General features: G+C 47.9%; 1 protein-coding gene across 1 annotated transcript in view; it reads right to left on the reverse strand.

The window, feature by feature from the left end:
- Positions 1-6,398, reverse strand: part of CCDC57 (coiled-coil domain containing 57) — a 139,121-nt gene extending 132,723 nt beyond the window's left edge. Inside the window, exons 1-2 of the mRNA XM_066381624.1 lie at positions 6,384-6,398; positions 3,719-3,764 (exon numbers count right to left, since the gene is read on the reverse strand). Of these exons, the coding sequence (XP_066237721.1) occupies positions 3,719-3,740 (22 nt within the window). The 5' untranslated portion in view covers positions 3,741-3,764; positions 6,384-6,398. The remainder of the gene's footprint in view (positions 1-3,718; positions 3,765-6,383) is intronic.
- Between the last annotated feature and the right edge of the window lie 8,354 nt (positions 6,399-14,752).

The raw sequence follows: 14,752 nt of genomic DNA on the forward strand, positions 1-14,752 counted from the left end.
TACAGTAATCTCCAGAAAAGGGAGGAAACCATTGTTACCTCAGCTTTGCCATGGCACTCACAGTCCTAGGACACATGCTGCTCAGCAGAGGAAGGACCAGGATCACACCATGTCATCTCAGCACTTTGTGTGTGTGTGTGACAGAGAGAGAGAGAGAGAGAGAGAGACAGATAGGGACAGACAGACAGGAAGGGAGAGAAATGAGAAGCATCAGTTCTTCGTTGCAGCATCTTAGTTGTTCATGGATTGCTTTCTCATATATGCCTTGACTGGGAGGCTACAGCAGACTGAGTGACCCCTTGCTCGAGCGAGCACCCTTGGGCTCAGGCTTGTGAGCCTTACTCAAATCACATGAGCCTGCGCTCAAGCTGGCGACCTCAGGGTCTCGAACCTGGGTCCTCCATGGCCCAGTCCGACGCTCTATTCACTGCTCCACTGCCTGGTCAGGCTCAGCACTTCTATTTTCTCATCTGTAAAATACTGAGCTTTCTGACCCCCTTTTTTTTTTTTTTTTTTTGTATTTTTCTGAAGCTGGAAACGGGGAGAGACAGTCAGACAGACTCCCGCATGCGCCCGACCGGGATCCACCCGGCACGCCCACCGGGGGGCGACGCTCTGCTCACCAGGGGGCGACGCTCTGCCCCTCCTGGGCATCGCTCTGCCGTGACCAGAGCCACTCTAGCGCCTGGGGCAGAGGCCAAGGAGCCATCCCCAGCACCCGGGCCATCTTTGCTCCAATGGAGCCTTGGCTGCGGGAGGGGAAGAGAGAGACAGAGAGGAAGGAGGGGGTGGGGGTGGAGAAGCAAATGGGCGCTTCTCCTATGTGCCCTGGCCGGGAATCGAACCCGGGTCCCCCGCACGCCAGGCCGACGCTCTACCGCTGAGCCAACCGGCCAGGGCTGACCCCTTTTTTATAAGTTTACCTGTCAGGTATAAAAAGCTCTTGGAAATTCTCAGGTCTTAGGAAGGTAGAAATAATTTCTTGTAAAAGCCATGGTTTCCCACAAGTGGAAAACTCACTCGTAGGCCCCAAACAGACCCAGGCAGCAGAGGCCCCATCTAGAGGACTGCTGCTGTCACCAGTTAATCTGAATGTGCCACTGTGGCTAAGATGCCATGTATGATCCAACACACACTGCCCGAAACCTGCCAGTGGTCTGTTTGACCCTGATGGCAACCCAGCTGGGCCAGACAAAAGCTGGGATCTGGCGCGTCCCAGGCAGAGCACAGCAAGAAAAAGGCTCCAAAGGTGGTGTTTCCAGGGTGAGAGACTTGCAAAGCTCTTTACAAGTTACGCTAGGGCCAAGACACCCAGAGCCACAAGGAGGACCCGTGGCCAAGGACATCTTCATGCTGACATCATACTTAGAGGAAAGAGTTCAAGACAAAGGAACTAGGAAAAAGAACTATGTGGGTGATGAAGAACTTCCAACTGCATCGGGCTCTGTGGAGGGGCCCCAGCACCTCAGCTGTGGTGGAACATGCTGGGTAAACAGGGGCTGAGAGAACGAGATGAATGTCTGGGCCAATCTCACCCCTCGCCAAGATGACCAGGCCATCAGAGCAAAACACATCAAAGTCAGAGATGGACCATAGGCTACCTGATCCACAGATGTGACTGTGGAATTAATCACACTTTGTTTGCCTGACCAAAAATATGCTAGCAATTTGTGTTAGAATAAAGATTTGATAAGTATTTAATTGTAAGGCACTGAATCAGCTCAATAAAACATACACAAAAGAACCATTTGTAAAGGCTTAAAAATCAGTCACTAGATGCTTTTGGATAAGCAGTTTTGGCCCACTGGCCAGGCTTAGACACCAAGCAGGCATCCTGTGCCCCTGCTGCTCTAAAGAACTGTGGCTCTGGATGCACCTGGCTGTCCACTGGACCACTAAAATTGCCCCCCACTCCTAATGCAGCAGAACCTACATCTGCTCCGATAAAGAACATAGTCTTGCTGCTCTGTAAATGTAGGCAATGAGCTTAATTTACAAAATATTTGAGGGAAAGTCCTGAGGTGGCACACTGCTCTGCACTCAGTCAGGGGACTCAACACCAGCACCCTCTGGCACCCCAATACAGGCAGTCTGAGCTAAGCTCTGTAAATGTCACCTTGAAGGAGGTCCAGGGGGTGGAAACAACATGCCTGAGACCCCATGCCTTCTTTCCCAACCTTTACTGATGCCAACTAGTTACCCACGCCATCTGTAAAACCTGACATTGAAGACAAGCAGCAGGCAGAGGTTAACCCCATCCCTGGCACTGGCTGGGGGCAAGGGGCATCACACAAAGAGTACAGGCAGTGATTTTTAAATTTAATTTATACCTGCCAACGTCCCTTCTCCCCAAGAGAGTGAGTAAATGAGAAATAAAAGGGAAGTAGAAAAGTAGAATAGTCTTATAGCTAAGAGCTTACATCCTGCTGACTTACAGAACCACACAGATGTTTCACATACTAAAACCTTAAATCAATGACTCAAAATGAAACAAGTGAATCTACTTTATTACAAATAACATAAACAGGCCCTGGCCGGTTGGCTCAGCGGTAGAGCATCGGCCTGGCGTGCGGGGGACCCGGGTTTGATTCCCGGCCAGGGCACACAGAAGAAGCGCCCATTTGCTTCTCCACACCCCCCTTCCTCTCTGTCTCTCTCTTCCCCTCCCGCAGCCAAGGCTCCATTGGAGCAAAGATGGCCCGGGTGCTGGGGATGGCTCCTTGGCCTCTGCCCCAGGCGCTAGAGTGGCTCTGGTAGTGGGAGAGCGACACCCCGGAGGGGCAGAGCATCGCCCCCTGGTGGGCAGAGCTTCGCCCCTGGTGGGTGTGCCGGGTGGATCCCGGTCGGGCACATGCGGGAGTCTGTCTGACTGTCTCTCCCCGTTTCCAGCTTCAGAAAAATACAAAACAAACAAACAAACAAAAAAACAAATAACATAAACAGAGAAAAGCCAACTCTGTAAGACAGTGTTATGATTACATATTCTGAGGATAAAAACAAAAATAGCCCTGGCCGGTTGGCTCAGTGGTAGAGCATCGGCCTGGCATGTAGGAGTCCCGGGTTCGATTCTCAGCCAGGGCACACAGGAGAAGCGCCCATCTGCTTCTCCACCCCTCCCCCGCTTCTCCACCCCTCCCCCTCTCCTTCCTCTCTGTCTCTCTCTTCCCCTCCCGCAGCTGAGGCTCCATTGGAGCAAAGTTGGCCCGGGTACTGAGAATGGCTCCATGGCCTCTGCCTCAGGCGCTAGAGTGGCTCTGGTCGGAACAGAGCAACCCCCTGGATGGGCAGAACATCGCCCCCTGGTGGGTGTGCCGAGTGGATCCTGGTCGGGTGCATGTGGGAGTCTGTCTGACTGCCTCCCTGTTTCTGGCTTCGGAAAAATACAAAAAACAAAACAAAAACTGCTTGCAAATATTATAGTCTAGTTAATAGGTTTGCTTTTCACAGAAATGTGGATTGGTAATTCTGAAACTACTTTATGTGTGGTTGAGGATTGAGCAAGCAAATTAATAAACTGAAGACAATGGAGCCAGATTTAAAGAGAATAAATAGAGAGTAAACCCTGTGGTGAGGTATCAGTATAAATGGACAGTTTTTAATGTATAACCAGGAATGTAGATACAGAAATTGAAACACGTGTATGATACATACAAGCACGTTTCTTAGCTTGCCCACAGAGAAAGTCAAAAGCAACGACGTTCCAGCAGCGATGACCTACCTACTACCAGACCTTGGTTCATAAACACCAAAAGGAACCAGCATTCCTGCAAGAAATGATGGATTCCAGATTTAGTCACGGTAAGCACAAGATGAGCCCAGAACAGCTTGTGGTGCCAGAAAGAAAGGAATGCTCAGAAAGGCTGGAGGCCTTGGCTGGTTGGCTCAGCAGTAGAACACTGGCTCAGTGTTTTCAAGTCCCAGGTTTGATTCTTGGTCAGGGCACACAGGAGAAGCAACCATCTGCTTCTCCCCCAACCCCCTCCCTCTTCCTCTCCTGCAGCCTTGGCTCTGTTGGAGCAAGTTGGCCCCAGGTACTGAGGATGTCTCCATGGCCTCCTCCCAGGCACTAAAAAAAGAGCTTGGTTGCTGAGCAATGGAGCAGTGGCCCCAGATGGGCAGAACATCAGCCCCAGACAAGGGTTGCGGGTGGATCACAGTCAGGGAACATGCAGGAGTCTGTCTCTCTGCCTTCGTGCCTCTCACTTGATTAAAAATAGATAGGCTGGAGACATGCTGACGGGGCACAGAACCAACCTGAAGGGGCTCCTATTGCCCAAATCTGGACAATCAGAGCAACAAAATAAATGTCAGTAATGGATTAGTAACTGTGGGATAAAAATAAAATGTCTATACCAACATAAGTAACAGAATAAATAGATAAACGGGGAAGGCAAGGTTCTTTCTTACAGTAAAAATCCAACTAATAGGCCCTGGCCGGTTGGCTCAGTGGTAGAGCGTTGGCCTGGCGTGCAGGAGTCCCGGGTTCGATTCCTGGCCAGGGCACACAGGAGAAGCGCCCATCTGCTTCTCCACCCCTCCCCCTCTCCTTCCTCTCTGTCTCTCTCTTCCCCTCCCTCAGCCGAGGCTCCATTGGAGCAGGGTTGGCCAGGGCGCTGAGGATGGCTCTGTGGCCTCTGCCTCAGGCACTAGAATGGCTCTGGTTGCAGCGAAGCAACGCCCTAGATGGGCAGAGCATCGCCCCCTGGTGGGCGTGCCGGGTGGATCCCGGTCAGGCGCATGCGGGAGTCTGTCTGACTGCCTCCCCCTTTCCAACTTCAGAAAAAAAAAAAATCCAATTATAAATGTAGAAGGAAAATGGAAATGGAAAAATCACCCTTCTGCAAATATGACATAATTATTACAGAAAACACTCACTTGTGGATGCTACAATTAATGATAGGCAGCATGATTACAAATAAGGTACATAGTCTCAAGGCATCGCCCCACAAGATACTTATTATCTGCAAAGGGAAAAATGGGCCCTGGCCCTTTAGCTCAGTCTGTTGCTTCTTCCTAAAATGACAAGGTTGCGGGTTCAATCCCTAGTCAGGGGACACACAGGAAGCAAGCAAAGAATGTAGGACTGAGTGGAACAATGAATGCTTCTATTCCCTCTCCTCTCTCTGTCTCAGAGCACAGAGGTTGCTGTTTCGACTTCCCGGTCAGGATACAGGAGCAGCAAAATGTTCCTATCTCTCTATCCTGCCTCTCTCTCAAAAAGAGAGAGAGAGAGAGAGAGAGAGAGAGAGAGAGAGAGAAATGGAAACTATGATGGAGACGCCTGATAGACACCACCTAAGCCATATGACTAGTTAGTAATGGGATCAAGTGACGTTGTGTGCCTAATGTTAAGATGTACTGAGGACATTTCACTGTTCAGGTTTTTCTCAGTAAAAATGCATAGCTTGACATTATAAATCATGAGAAAACATCAGATAAAGCCAAACCAAGAAGCATTCTAAAAAATAACTGACTCCTAACACTCAAAGCAATACTGCAGAATCGTTCCAGATTAAAGAAGAGGAAAGCCACGATGGTGGTAGGCAGGACCCTGTGGAGTCAGGTAGCCCTCAGTGAGATAACTGAGGGAATCCTGCACGTGGAGTCGGGTTTGTCTTAGTACTAATTCCATAGTCTGCTAAACCGCTGTGCCAATATCAGAGGCTGGGGGATCTTGGCAAAGGGTACACTGTAAAAACTACTGCTTCTGAAACTTTTTAGTAAGTCCCAAATAATGGAAAAGTACTTCGCCATAGGAAGTGATGGCATAATGCCATTTATGACATGGATGGACCTTGAGGACATCATACTGAATGAAATAAGTAAATCAAAAAAAGCTAAGAAGTGTATGATTTCACACATACGAGGATATAAAACTGAGACTCATGGACATAGATAAAAGTAAAGTGGTTACCAGAAAGGGGGGCAGGGGAGAAAAGAGGGACAATTATATAGTGACCAAAAATGATCTGACTTTGGGTAGTGGACACACAACGCAATCAACAGTTCAAATGCTATAGAGATGTTTACCTGAAACCTATGCTCTCTTACTGATCAATGTCATCTTAATAAATTTAATTTCTAAAGTAAAAAAAAAAAATCACCGTGGACCAGACTACCTGAGGTTGAACTCTCCTTCCTGGCAAACTCGTCTGCGGCCACTGCAGGGACTGGAAGGTCGAGCACCAGAACCTGACGCCCACCAGCGTCTGCAGGGAACAGACGAGCAGGGAACGGGAGGCCGCCCGGAATCCTGACGGGCCCCAACGGACTCCGGGTTGGTACAGGCCGCACCTTGGGAAGCTGGACTTGTAAGTACAGTTTTTCCAAAGAAAGCGACGAGCCACCGCGCCGATGGGACCCCTCCTCCAGCCGCGTCTCACCTTGATCGCCCAAGATGTGCGTGCAACTTCCGGTCCCGCCGCGTTGCCATAGCGACTCGAGTCCGTCGAACGCGGTCCGGGCGAGCTTGGTGTAGCACTCGGTCCCGCCGGCCAGAAATGCGAGCCGAACTCCGAGTTCCTCCCGCCCAGCTACGCCAGGTTATCGCGCCGGCACCAAGGGGCTTGTGGGGTAGACCCAATTCGAGTGGGTCAGCCAAGTGAGGAGGGCCCCGGGCCACTGTGGGTGGCAGGGTGCGCAGGAGCTGAGACTTCACCAGCTGAGTGTAGGACTGCCAGGACTCAGAGGACGGACCTGAGTGGGGGCGGGGAACACACGTATGGCCAGGGGTTGGGGGTTGGGAAACTCTGGCCTGCAAGTAGGCGGGTGGCGCTGCAGGTGCTGTGGTGCACTACCCTCCAGCAGTGACAGGGCGCAGGCAGGCAGGTCTGTTCTGGGCCCTACTGCAAATTTTGGTTGGTGAGAATTAACTGTGCGTGTGTGCTCACAGCCTGTGCGATTTTGTTAGTGTGTTCACTTATACTTTGTGTAATGCTAGTGGCTGAGGCCAGGCAGGTTCACATTGGATTTTGGCAGATGGTAGAAAAACTGCAGAGCAGGAAAGGATTGGGTCATCCTGGCTTAATAAAGTCTCACAACGGCCGGATAAGAAACCACCTCTCAGGCAAACAAACAGCAAAATTGGTTATCTGCAATCCCCCTTAGCACAAGTACCCATAACCTTATATAGGCCATACACATGTGGCGCTGCCATGTGCTCAGGAACTAATCAGGCAAAGGGGAGCAATGCCCCCACATTCTACCCCTTTAGGGTTGCTCAGTCACAATCTACGTGACAGGAAACAGAGACTACAGAACAACAAAAGTTATACAATAATTACAAAGGTGCCCTTCACAATGTCTCCCTGAGCACTTTGCCCAGGGTGTCACCTGGAGGCCCACCTCTTACTCCCTACTCCATGATAGGTAGGAGGGCCTGTATAGTCCTGCGCTGTGTCCATGGAAAAAAGTGTCCTTGGTGCACCTCTGCAACTGGATGAGAACCAGTGCAGGAGGGCCTCCACAGGTACTGTGCCCCCGCCATCAGGGTCTCATAGTACTGTCCACAAGCAACGTGTCCATCCATCAAGGGAGCTGGTGCCCTCCTCTGGTCGCAGTCCAAGAGTCCATTATACTGTTCAATGATTAGGCCACAATACACATTGCAGCTGTCTGTGCAAATCACCAAGATAAAGGTCCATTAGCTCTTTATTAACATAGCCATATAGCTCTTTATTAACGCACCTCAGCACCTTTCCATAGTGTGCTGTATGTTGCTACAAGCCTATCCAAACCCCTCAACAAGCTCACAGGGCCTGGTGGGGTCAAACACATTTAAGGCATGTGTCACCTTAACAGTTCTCTTAGCTGCTGCTGCTGTAAAAACAAAACAAAACAAAAAAACACCTATTACCTTCTAATGCCAACACCTGCTGCATGTTACACTCGCCGGGTAAAACAGACACTGGAGACGTTTGGAGAGTTTCAGACAAAGTTTTATGGCCAAGAGAAAAAGAGAACAAAACAAAGCAAAATTAACCTGCGCAGGGGTGGACCCTCAAGTGGTAGTCACAAGAGCCACACCGAGCGCCTACAATCTAGGGGTTTTTATAGCGTAGCAAGCAAGCAGTTCATACAGAAGCGAATTTGGCATTTAGCAATTGGCTCCTCCAAATCAAATTTTAGTCATGTGCCTTAGTAACCAGTCATACAGTTGAAAGCCCCCAGCTGGAAATGTCCCTATCTATCCCTTAGGATGTGGTCACATTAACTATCTTAGGAGTTTTTACGACTTCCTTATCTCAAGGACTTATCAGCTCCTAGTCATCCTGGGAGTCTAGCGACTTCCCTATCTCTAGGACTCATCTGTCTTATTCATCCTGGGAGTCTGGTCTCATCTATTCCGGGAATGTGCTGTACTTACTGGACCAGTTCTTTTTAAGTTATTTTACCAAGCCTATTAATGTATTTTATAGTTTTTATTCGAATGTCACATTTCCTCCTCTTCTTTGTCCTAGTTAAATCCTTAACTATAACGAAGATTCTTCGGCGTTGGTATGGCTGAGATAAAACTATTATTTTAACTGTTTCTATTCTTTCTGCCTTGCATTTTTCTTCTCTGTACTAACTTCTTACAACTTGCACAAACCTTCTGCAACTTACACAAATCTTCTGCAACTTACATAAACCTTCAACTTTTATGCACTTTCTTATCCAGAAATAACTGGCCTTCATAACAACTTGCTTTTCCTTTTCTTTTCAAAAGTACCTCTATACCTTATACCTTCTATTATCAAAACCATACAATTCCTTTCTAGTCAAAATTCTTGATTTTTTTTTTAAAAACCTTAACCTTCAGCAAAGACTAAGTTAGTACTAAGTAATTCTCTTTTAAAGATTGCTTTTTGGAGGTGTCCTTTTCATAAGTAGCCTATCGGACACATGACTAATATTCATAGGTTATTCTATAGTGGTAGCTATGAGCATATATATAATTTTCATTTACCTTATAGCTTCTCTCTCAGCCAAGGGACTTACACCCCCTTTCTGTATACTCATAGCAGTACATGCATCAAACCTTAAGATGACTTACTTGGCTTTCCTTTACCTTAGTTTCCCTCCCTCCCTAAAGTCTCCATGCGTGGACCAGTTAACTTCTGGTTTGTGGCTGAAGCAGGGCATGCTGTCCTTCTCAGGGTCAGCTTACAAGGGTTGGCAGGGTCAGTCTTCGCTGTCCACAAAGGTGTCTCTGCTGGGACTGCAAGCTTCAGCCGGCTGCGGTGGACCCAGGCGGGTATGCCTTCTACCTTGGCAGTAGTGGGGGTGCTCAGGATCATGGTGTGTGGACCCGTCTACGTGGGAGTCAGTCCTTGGGTGATGTACTGCTAGAAGTGCCTCTTGAACAGTCTTATTTGGGATACCATTGTCCTGGCTCCGGTGGAGTTGGCAGTGGAAGTCCTTTGAGTTGGCCCTTCTGCTGGTGTCTAAGCGCCCGTACTTCTGCACGTATTAGTTGTAATGCCTGTAAGGACTTTAGAAAACTTTGATTAGAACCCTTAATTTCTTCCCTTGTTATTTGTGGAACCAAAGGAGTTGGTTGCCCATACATTAACTCATAAGGAGTCTATTTTCCTGTATAAGGTGTATTTCGAACCCTATATAATGCAAAAGGGAGTAGCTCTACCCAATTTTCGCCAGTCTCCTCTCTTAACTTAATTATAGTCTCTTTAAGGGTCCTATTCATCCTCTCGACTTGCCCTGAACTTTGAGGCCAATAAATGCAGTGTAATTTCCAATTGATCCCTAATCTTTTTGCCAATTCCTGTGATATTTTGGACACAAAAGCAGGTCCATTATCTGACCCTACAGCAATGGGAATGCCATATCGTGGAATGATTTCTCTTAAAAGTATTTTACAAACTGTTGAAGCAGTTTCTCCTTTTGTAGGAAAAGCCTCAGTCCATCCAGTAAAGGTGTCTATTAGAACAAGCAAATATTCGTAGCCTAATTTCCCTGGAGTCATTTCGGTAAAGTCTACTTCCCACAGTTCTCCAGGAGCTTTTCCTCGGTGCCTGATGAGAGGAGGTAATTTCTTATTGACAGCATTTACTTTGGCGCAGGCCTGACACCTAGACACAACAGAGTGTATGATATCTCTGATTTCCGCTCCCTCATAATATTTTCTTACTAGATGTTCTAGTTTTTGTTGTCCTAAGTGGGAGCTGCTATGTATTTCTTGAATTATTTGTCTTAACACTCCTTGTGGTAGGTATATTCTGCTGTCTGGTAATTCTATCCATCCCTGTTTACTTTTCTTACCCCCTAGTTGCTTACCTTTCTCTTCTTCTTTTGGCTCATACCTCGGTTCTATTTGTAAAGTAGGGGGTGGGATGAGTAGCAGTTGGTTAGTGTGTTCCTCCTCTTCTGCTGCATTCCGTGCCGCTCGATCAGCAAAGTGGTTTCCTTTTACTATAGGGGAATCCCCCTTTTGATGTCCTTTGCAATGTATTATTGCCACCTTTTTAGGCAACCAAATGGCTTCTAATAGAGCTAAATTTTCATCCTTATTTTTAATTTCTTTTCCTGCAGTTGTCAACAACCCACGCTCCCGGTAGATGGCGCCATGTACATGGGCAGTGGCAAAGGCATATCTACTGTCTGTATAGATGTTGGCACTTTTCCCTTCAGCAATTCTAAGGGCCTGTGTGAGTCCAATAAGCTCAGCCCGTTGTGCAGATGTGCCTTTAGGCAGTGCCTTTTTCCATAACACAGTATCTTATGTGGTCACCGCAGTTCCAGCATACCTTTGCCCATCCCGAACATAGCTACTTCCATCTGTAAACAGAGTTAAATCTGCCTTCTCATAGGCCTGATCCCGTAGATCTGGTCTGGCTCCTGTAATGGTATCTAATATTTGTCTACAGTCATGGATCACCGATGAGTCTGGCAACGGGAGCAATGTAGCAGGATTCAAGGCCGTTGTTTTCAAAAATTGTATTGCGGGGGGGTTCAGCAACTGTGCCTAATACTGTGTTAGTCGGGCATTCGAGATCCACCTATCCGGTGGAGCCCGCAGCACTTGTTCTAAATAGTGCTCTCCAATGACCTGAATGTCTTGACCCAGAGTCAGTTTACTGGCCTCCTTAAGAAGGATGGAGGTAGCAGCAAGTGCTCTCAAACAATTGGGCCATCCTGATGACACAGGATCTAGTCTTCTGGACAGATAGGCTATTGGTCTTTTCCAAGGTCCTAGTTCTTGACAGAGGACCCCTAGAGCAATGCCCTTCTTCTCAGTCACAAATAGTTGAAAAGACTTAGACAAGTCTGGCAGGGTTAATGCCGGGGCTGCAACTAGGGCCTCCTTAAGTTTTTGAAAAGACTCTCGTGCCTCCTCTGTCCATACAAATTGTTCCTCTTTTCCCCGTGTTAACTCATGCAAAGGTTTGGCCAGCTCTGCAAATCCCAGTATCCAAAGTCTGCGATATCCCACGGCACCTAAAAATTCTCGTACTTGTCTTTTACTTACAGGCTCAGGAATCTGTAATATAGTCTGAATTCTTTGGCTAGACAAACTACGTTGTCCTCCCCTCAAGTCATACCCCAAGTAACTCACGGTTTGGGTGACAATTTGGGCCTTCTTAGCAGATACTCGATAGCCCATCCGTTGCAATTCTTGGAGTAGTTCTAACGTAGCTTCTTGGCAACTCTCTTGGTTTGGGGCTGCGATAAGGAGATCGTCCACATACTGCAGCAGCACAATTGAAGAGTGGCCGGCTCGAAACTCCTGTAAGTCTTTGCACAAAGCCTCATTAAATATGGTTGGGGAATTCTTAAAACCCTGAGGGAGCCTGGTCCAAGTGTATTGGCCTGAAAGTCCATTCTCAGGATCATTCCACTCAAAGGCAAACATTTCCTGACTTTGCTTTGCTAATGGAATGCAAAAGAAGGCATCTTTCAAATCCAATACTGAATAGAAAACATGAGTCGGTGGCAATGAACTTAATAGGGTATAGGGGTTTGGCACAGTAGGATGTATGGTCTCTACCCGAGCATTCACTTCACGCAGGTCCTGCACTGGGCGATAGTCCTGAGTTCCAGGTTTTTGTACTGGCAGTAGAGGAGTGTTCCAGGCAGATTGGCATTCCCAGAGAATCCCAGCTTCTAATAAGCGCCTCAAGTGCTGTGCTATACCCTGTTTAGCCCGAGCAGGCACAGGATACTGTCTGATGCGTACTGGGCTGGCATCGCTCCGCAACAGCACTACTACAGGCGGCTGATGTATTGCCAATCCCGGAGGATTGTTTTCTGCCCAAACTCCAGGAACCTGCTGCTTTACTTCCTCGGGGATGCCCGTAAACCCGCTCTTACCTTCCGGGAGGGAGGCAATCAGGTATTCTTCTGATATTGGCACAGTCACTAATACCTTGCCTTCTGCATTCTTCTCCTGGTTGAAGGTTATTGTTGCTTGAAATTTTTGCAACAAATCTCGTCCCAACAGCGGGTAAGGGCAGTCTGGAATAATCAGGAATGAATGAGTAATAGTCCCTCGGGCCAGGTCTGTAATCCATGCAGTGGCTCGAGGATATGAGACAGCTTTGCCAGTGACCCCTATTACCTTTGTGGATTCCTTTTGTAATGTCCCAAGTGGTCTCTTTAGGACAGAATAAGTGGCCCCCGTGTCAACTAGGAAGGTAGTTGGTTTCCCTTCAATTGACAGTGTGACCATAGGCTCCTGGGGGCCAACAGAAATGGAGCCTTGGCCCCGTCAATCTAATTGGAGCAAAACTTGTGAGCCTTGTTCCTGATTTACGGCCTGTAGCTTAGGGCAATCCTTCTTCTAATGACCTTTCTCTTTGCAATAAGCACACTGGTCTTTATCTAGTTGCTTCTGCGGGAAAGTTCCCTTCTTTCCCTTAAAGGGCTGCTGTTTCCCTTTTGGTCCTTTTGATTGCTGTGCCAAGAGTAGTTTTACAGCTGTTCTCCCTAACTCAGGGTCATCACGATTGACAAAGACTCTCTGTGCTATTTCTAATAATTCACTCCTATTCTTTCCCTCAAATCCTTCTATTTTCTGGAGCTTCTTTCTAATGTCTGGGGCTGCCTGAGTGACGAAGGTTATGTTTATTAGCTTGCGATTTTCCTCTGCCTCAGGGTCAATAGGGGTATAAACCCGGTAGGCCTCCATTAGCCGCTCTAAATATGCAGCAGGGGACTCATCCTTCCCCTGAGTTACCTCACCTACCTTACTAAAGTTGGTTGGTTTCTTAGCAGCTGCCCTTATTCCCCTTAATAGAGCCTGGTGATATTGGGTAAGCGATTCCCTATCCCTGACATTGTTTGGATCCCAACTGGGGGGGCTCCTGGGGAGCGTCCTCTCTAGTTCCCTTTCAGTGCCCCCCCTCTTCCCTAAATACTTTTTCAGCTTCTTGGCTGATGCGGGTTCTTTCTTCCGTTGTGAACAAAGTGTGCAAAAGCTGCTGGCAATCATCCCAAGTTGGTTGATGGGTCCTGAAAACAGTCTCAAGCAAAGAAATTAACCCCTGAGGTTTCTCTGAAAATGACGGGGTCTGATGTTTCCAATTATAAATGTCACTAGTAGAAAAAGGAATATAAATCATTTGGGACAGTGCATGTGGTCCTTCATCTAGTGGGGGCAACACCTCCCTAAGAGGTAACATTGGGGCACCTTCAGCAAAGGAAGGTTGAGCATAAGGGGTCCCCCCCCCCCCCGGTGTGGGGAGGACTCTGGACATTCTCGGGCACAGTTGAATCTGGCTCCCTGGGCTTCTGATAAGGAGGAGGATAATTTACAGGGTCTACTATATCCTCAGTAACATCAGAAAGGACCGGATACGATTTGGGAGGCTTCTTTCAGGTGCAGGTGGAGCGGAGGGAGGGCGAGGCTTAATGTCCGCAGCGCTCACACAAATAGCTCTCTTAACCTTTTGATTTGCTTTTATGCACCTCTTAATGTACCCAGGTTTGTCTGTAGCTACATCTATCCAAACATCTATATACACATATTGATCTGAGTGAGGCACCTGATATATAATGGCCCTTACTGCAAAAACTATGGGCAGATCAAAGGTTCCCTCAGATGGCCATCCAACCTTAAGAGATGGCCACTCCACTTGGCTTAAGGTCCGGAGAGTTTCTCGATCGGGTGGAGGTCCCCCATAACCCTGAGCTCTCTTCTGAAAATCAGAGAAGTTACTTAAAATGCAATCAAGGGGGGATTTAAGAGTAGATTCTTGCTGTCCCATCTCGCGGTACTTGTTCTTCTCAGCCAGGTATGCTTCTAGTCCTACAAAGACAACACACAGGATTCCCCACCCTATAAGCAGGGTGATCCAGATAGACGAGCGTTGATCACACTGTACTGGCAAACAAATTAATACCAAACACAACAGTGCAGCAAATCCCAGGAGGGCAATACACAAAATTTCCCACACAATCATTCAGGCTAAACAAACAACCAGACAGCAGCGCGGCGCGGCGCGAGTGAGCTCACTACTTTGAAACGATCGATCGATTTCAGACAGAAACAGAAACCTCGGCCGGCAGCGTCCTGCCCTTTGGCCCGAGTGTCTGGGTGGGTCACTGACAGCGTCCTGTCTGCCACCACAGACTGTAAGTGCTCCGGAGCCAGATTACAAAAACAAGAAATTCTACAACAAAATACTCACCAGCTCAAACAGCTGTTCCGCCTGTCCCCAGTCAAGATTCCCGTAATGGGCAATCCCGGACGAGCCCCCATAAAATGTTACACTCGCCGGGTAAAACAGACACTGGAGACGTTTGGAGAGTTTCA

The sequence above is a fragment of the Saccopteryx leptura genome, chromosome 4 (genome assembly GCF_036850995.1).
Source record: "Saccopteryx leptura isolate mSacLep1 chromosome 4, mSacLep1_pri_phased_curated, whole genome shotgun sequence".
Taxonomy (NCBI): Eukaryota; Metazoa; Chordata; class Mammalia; order Chiroptera; family Emballonuridae; genus Saccopteryx; species Saccopteryx leptura.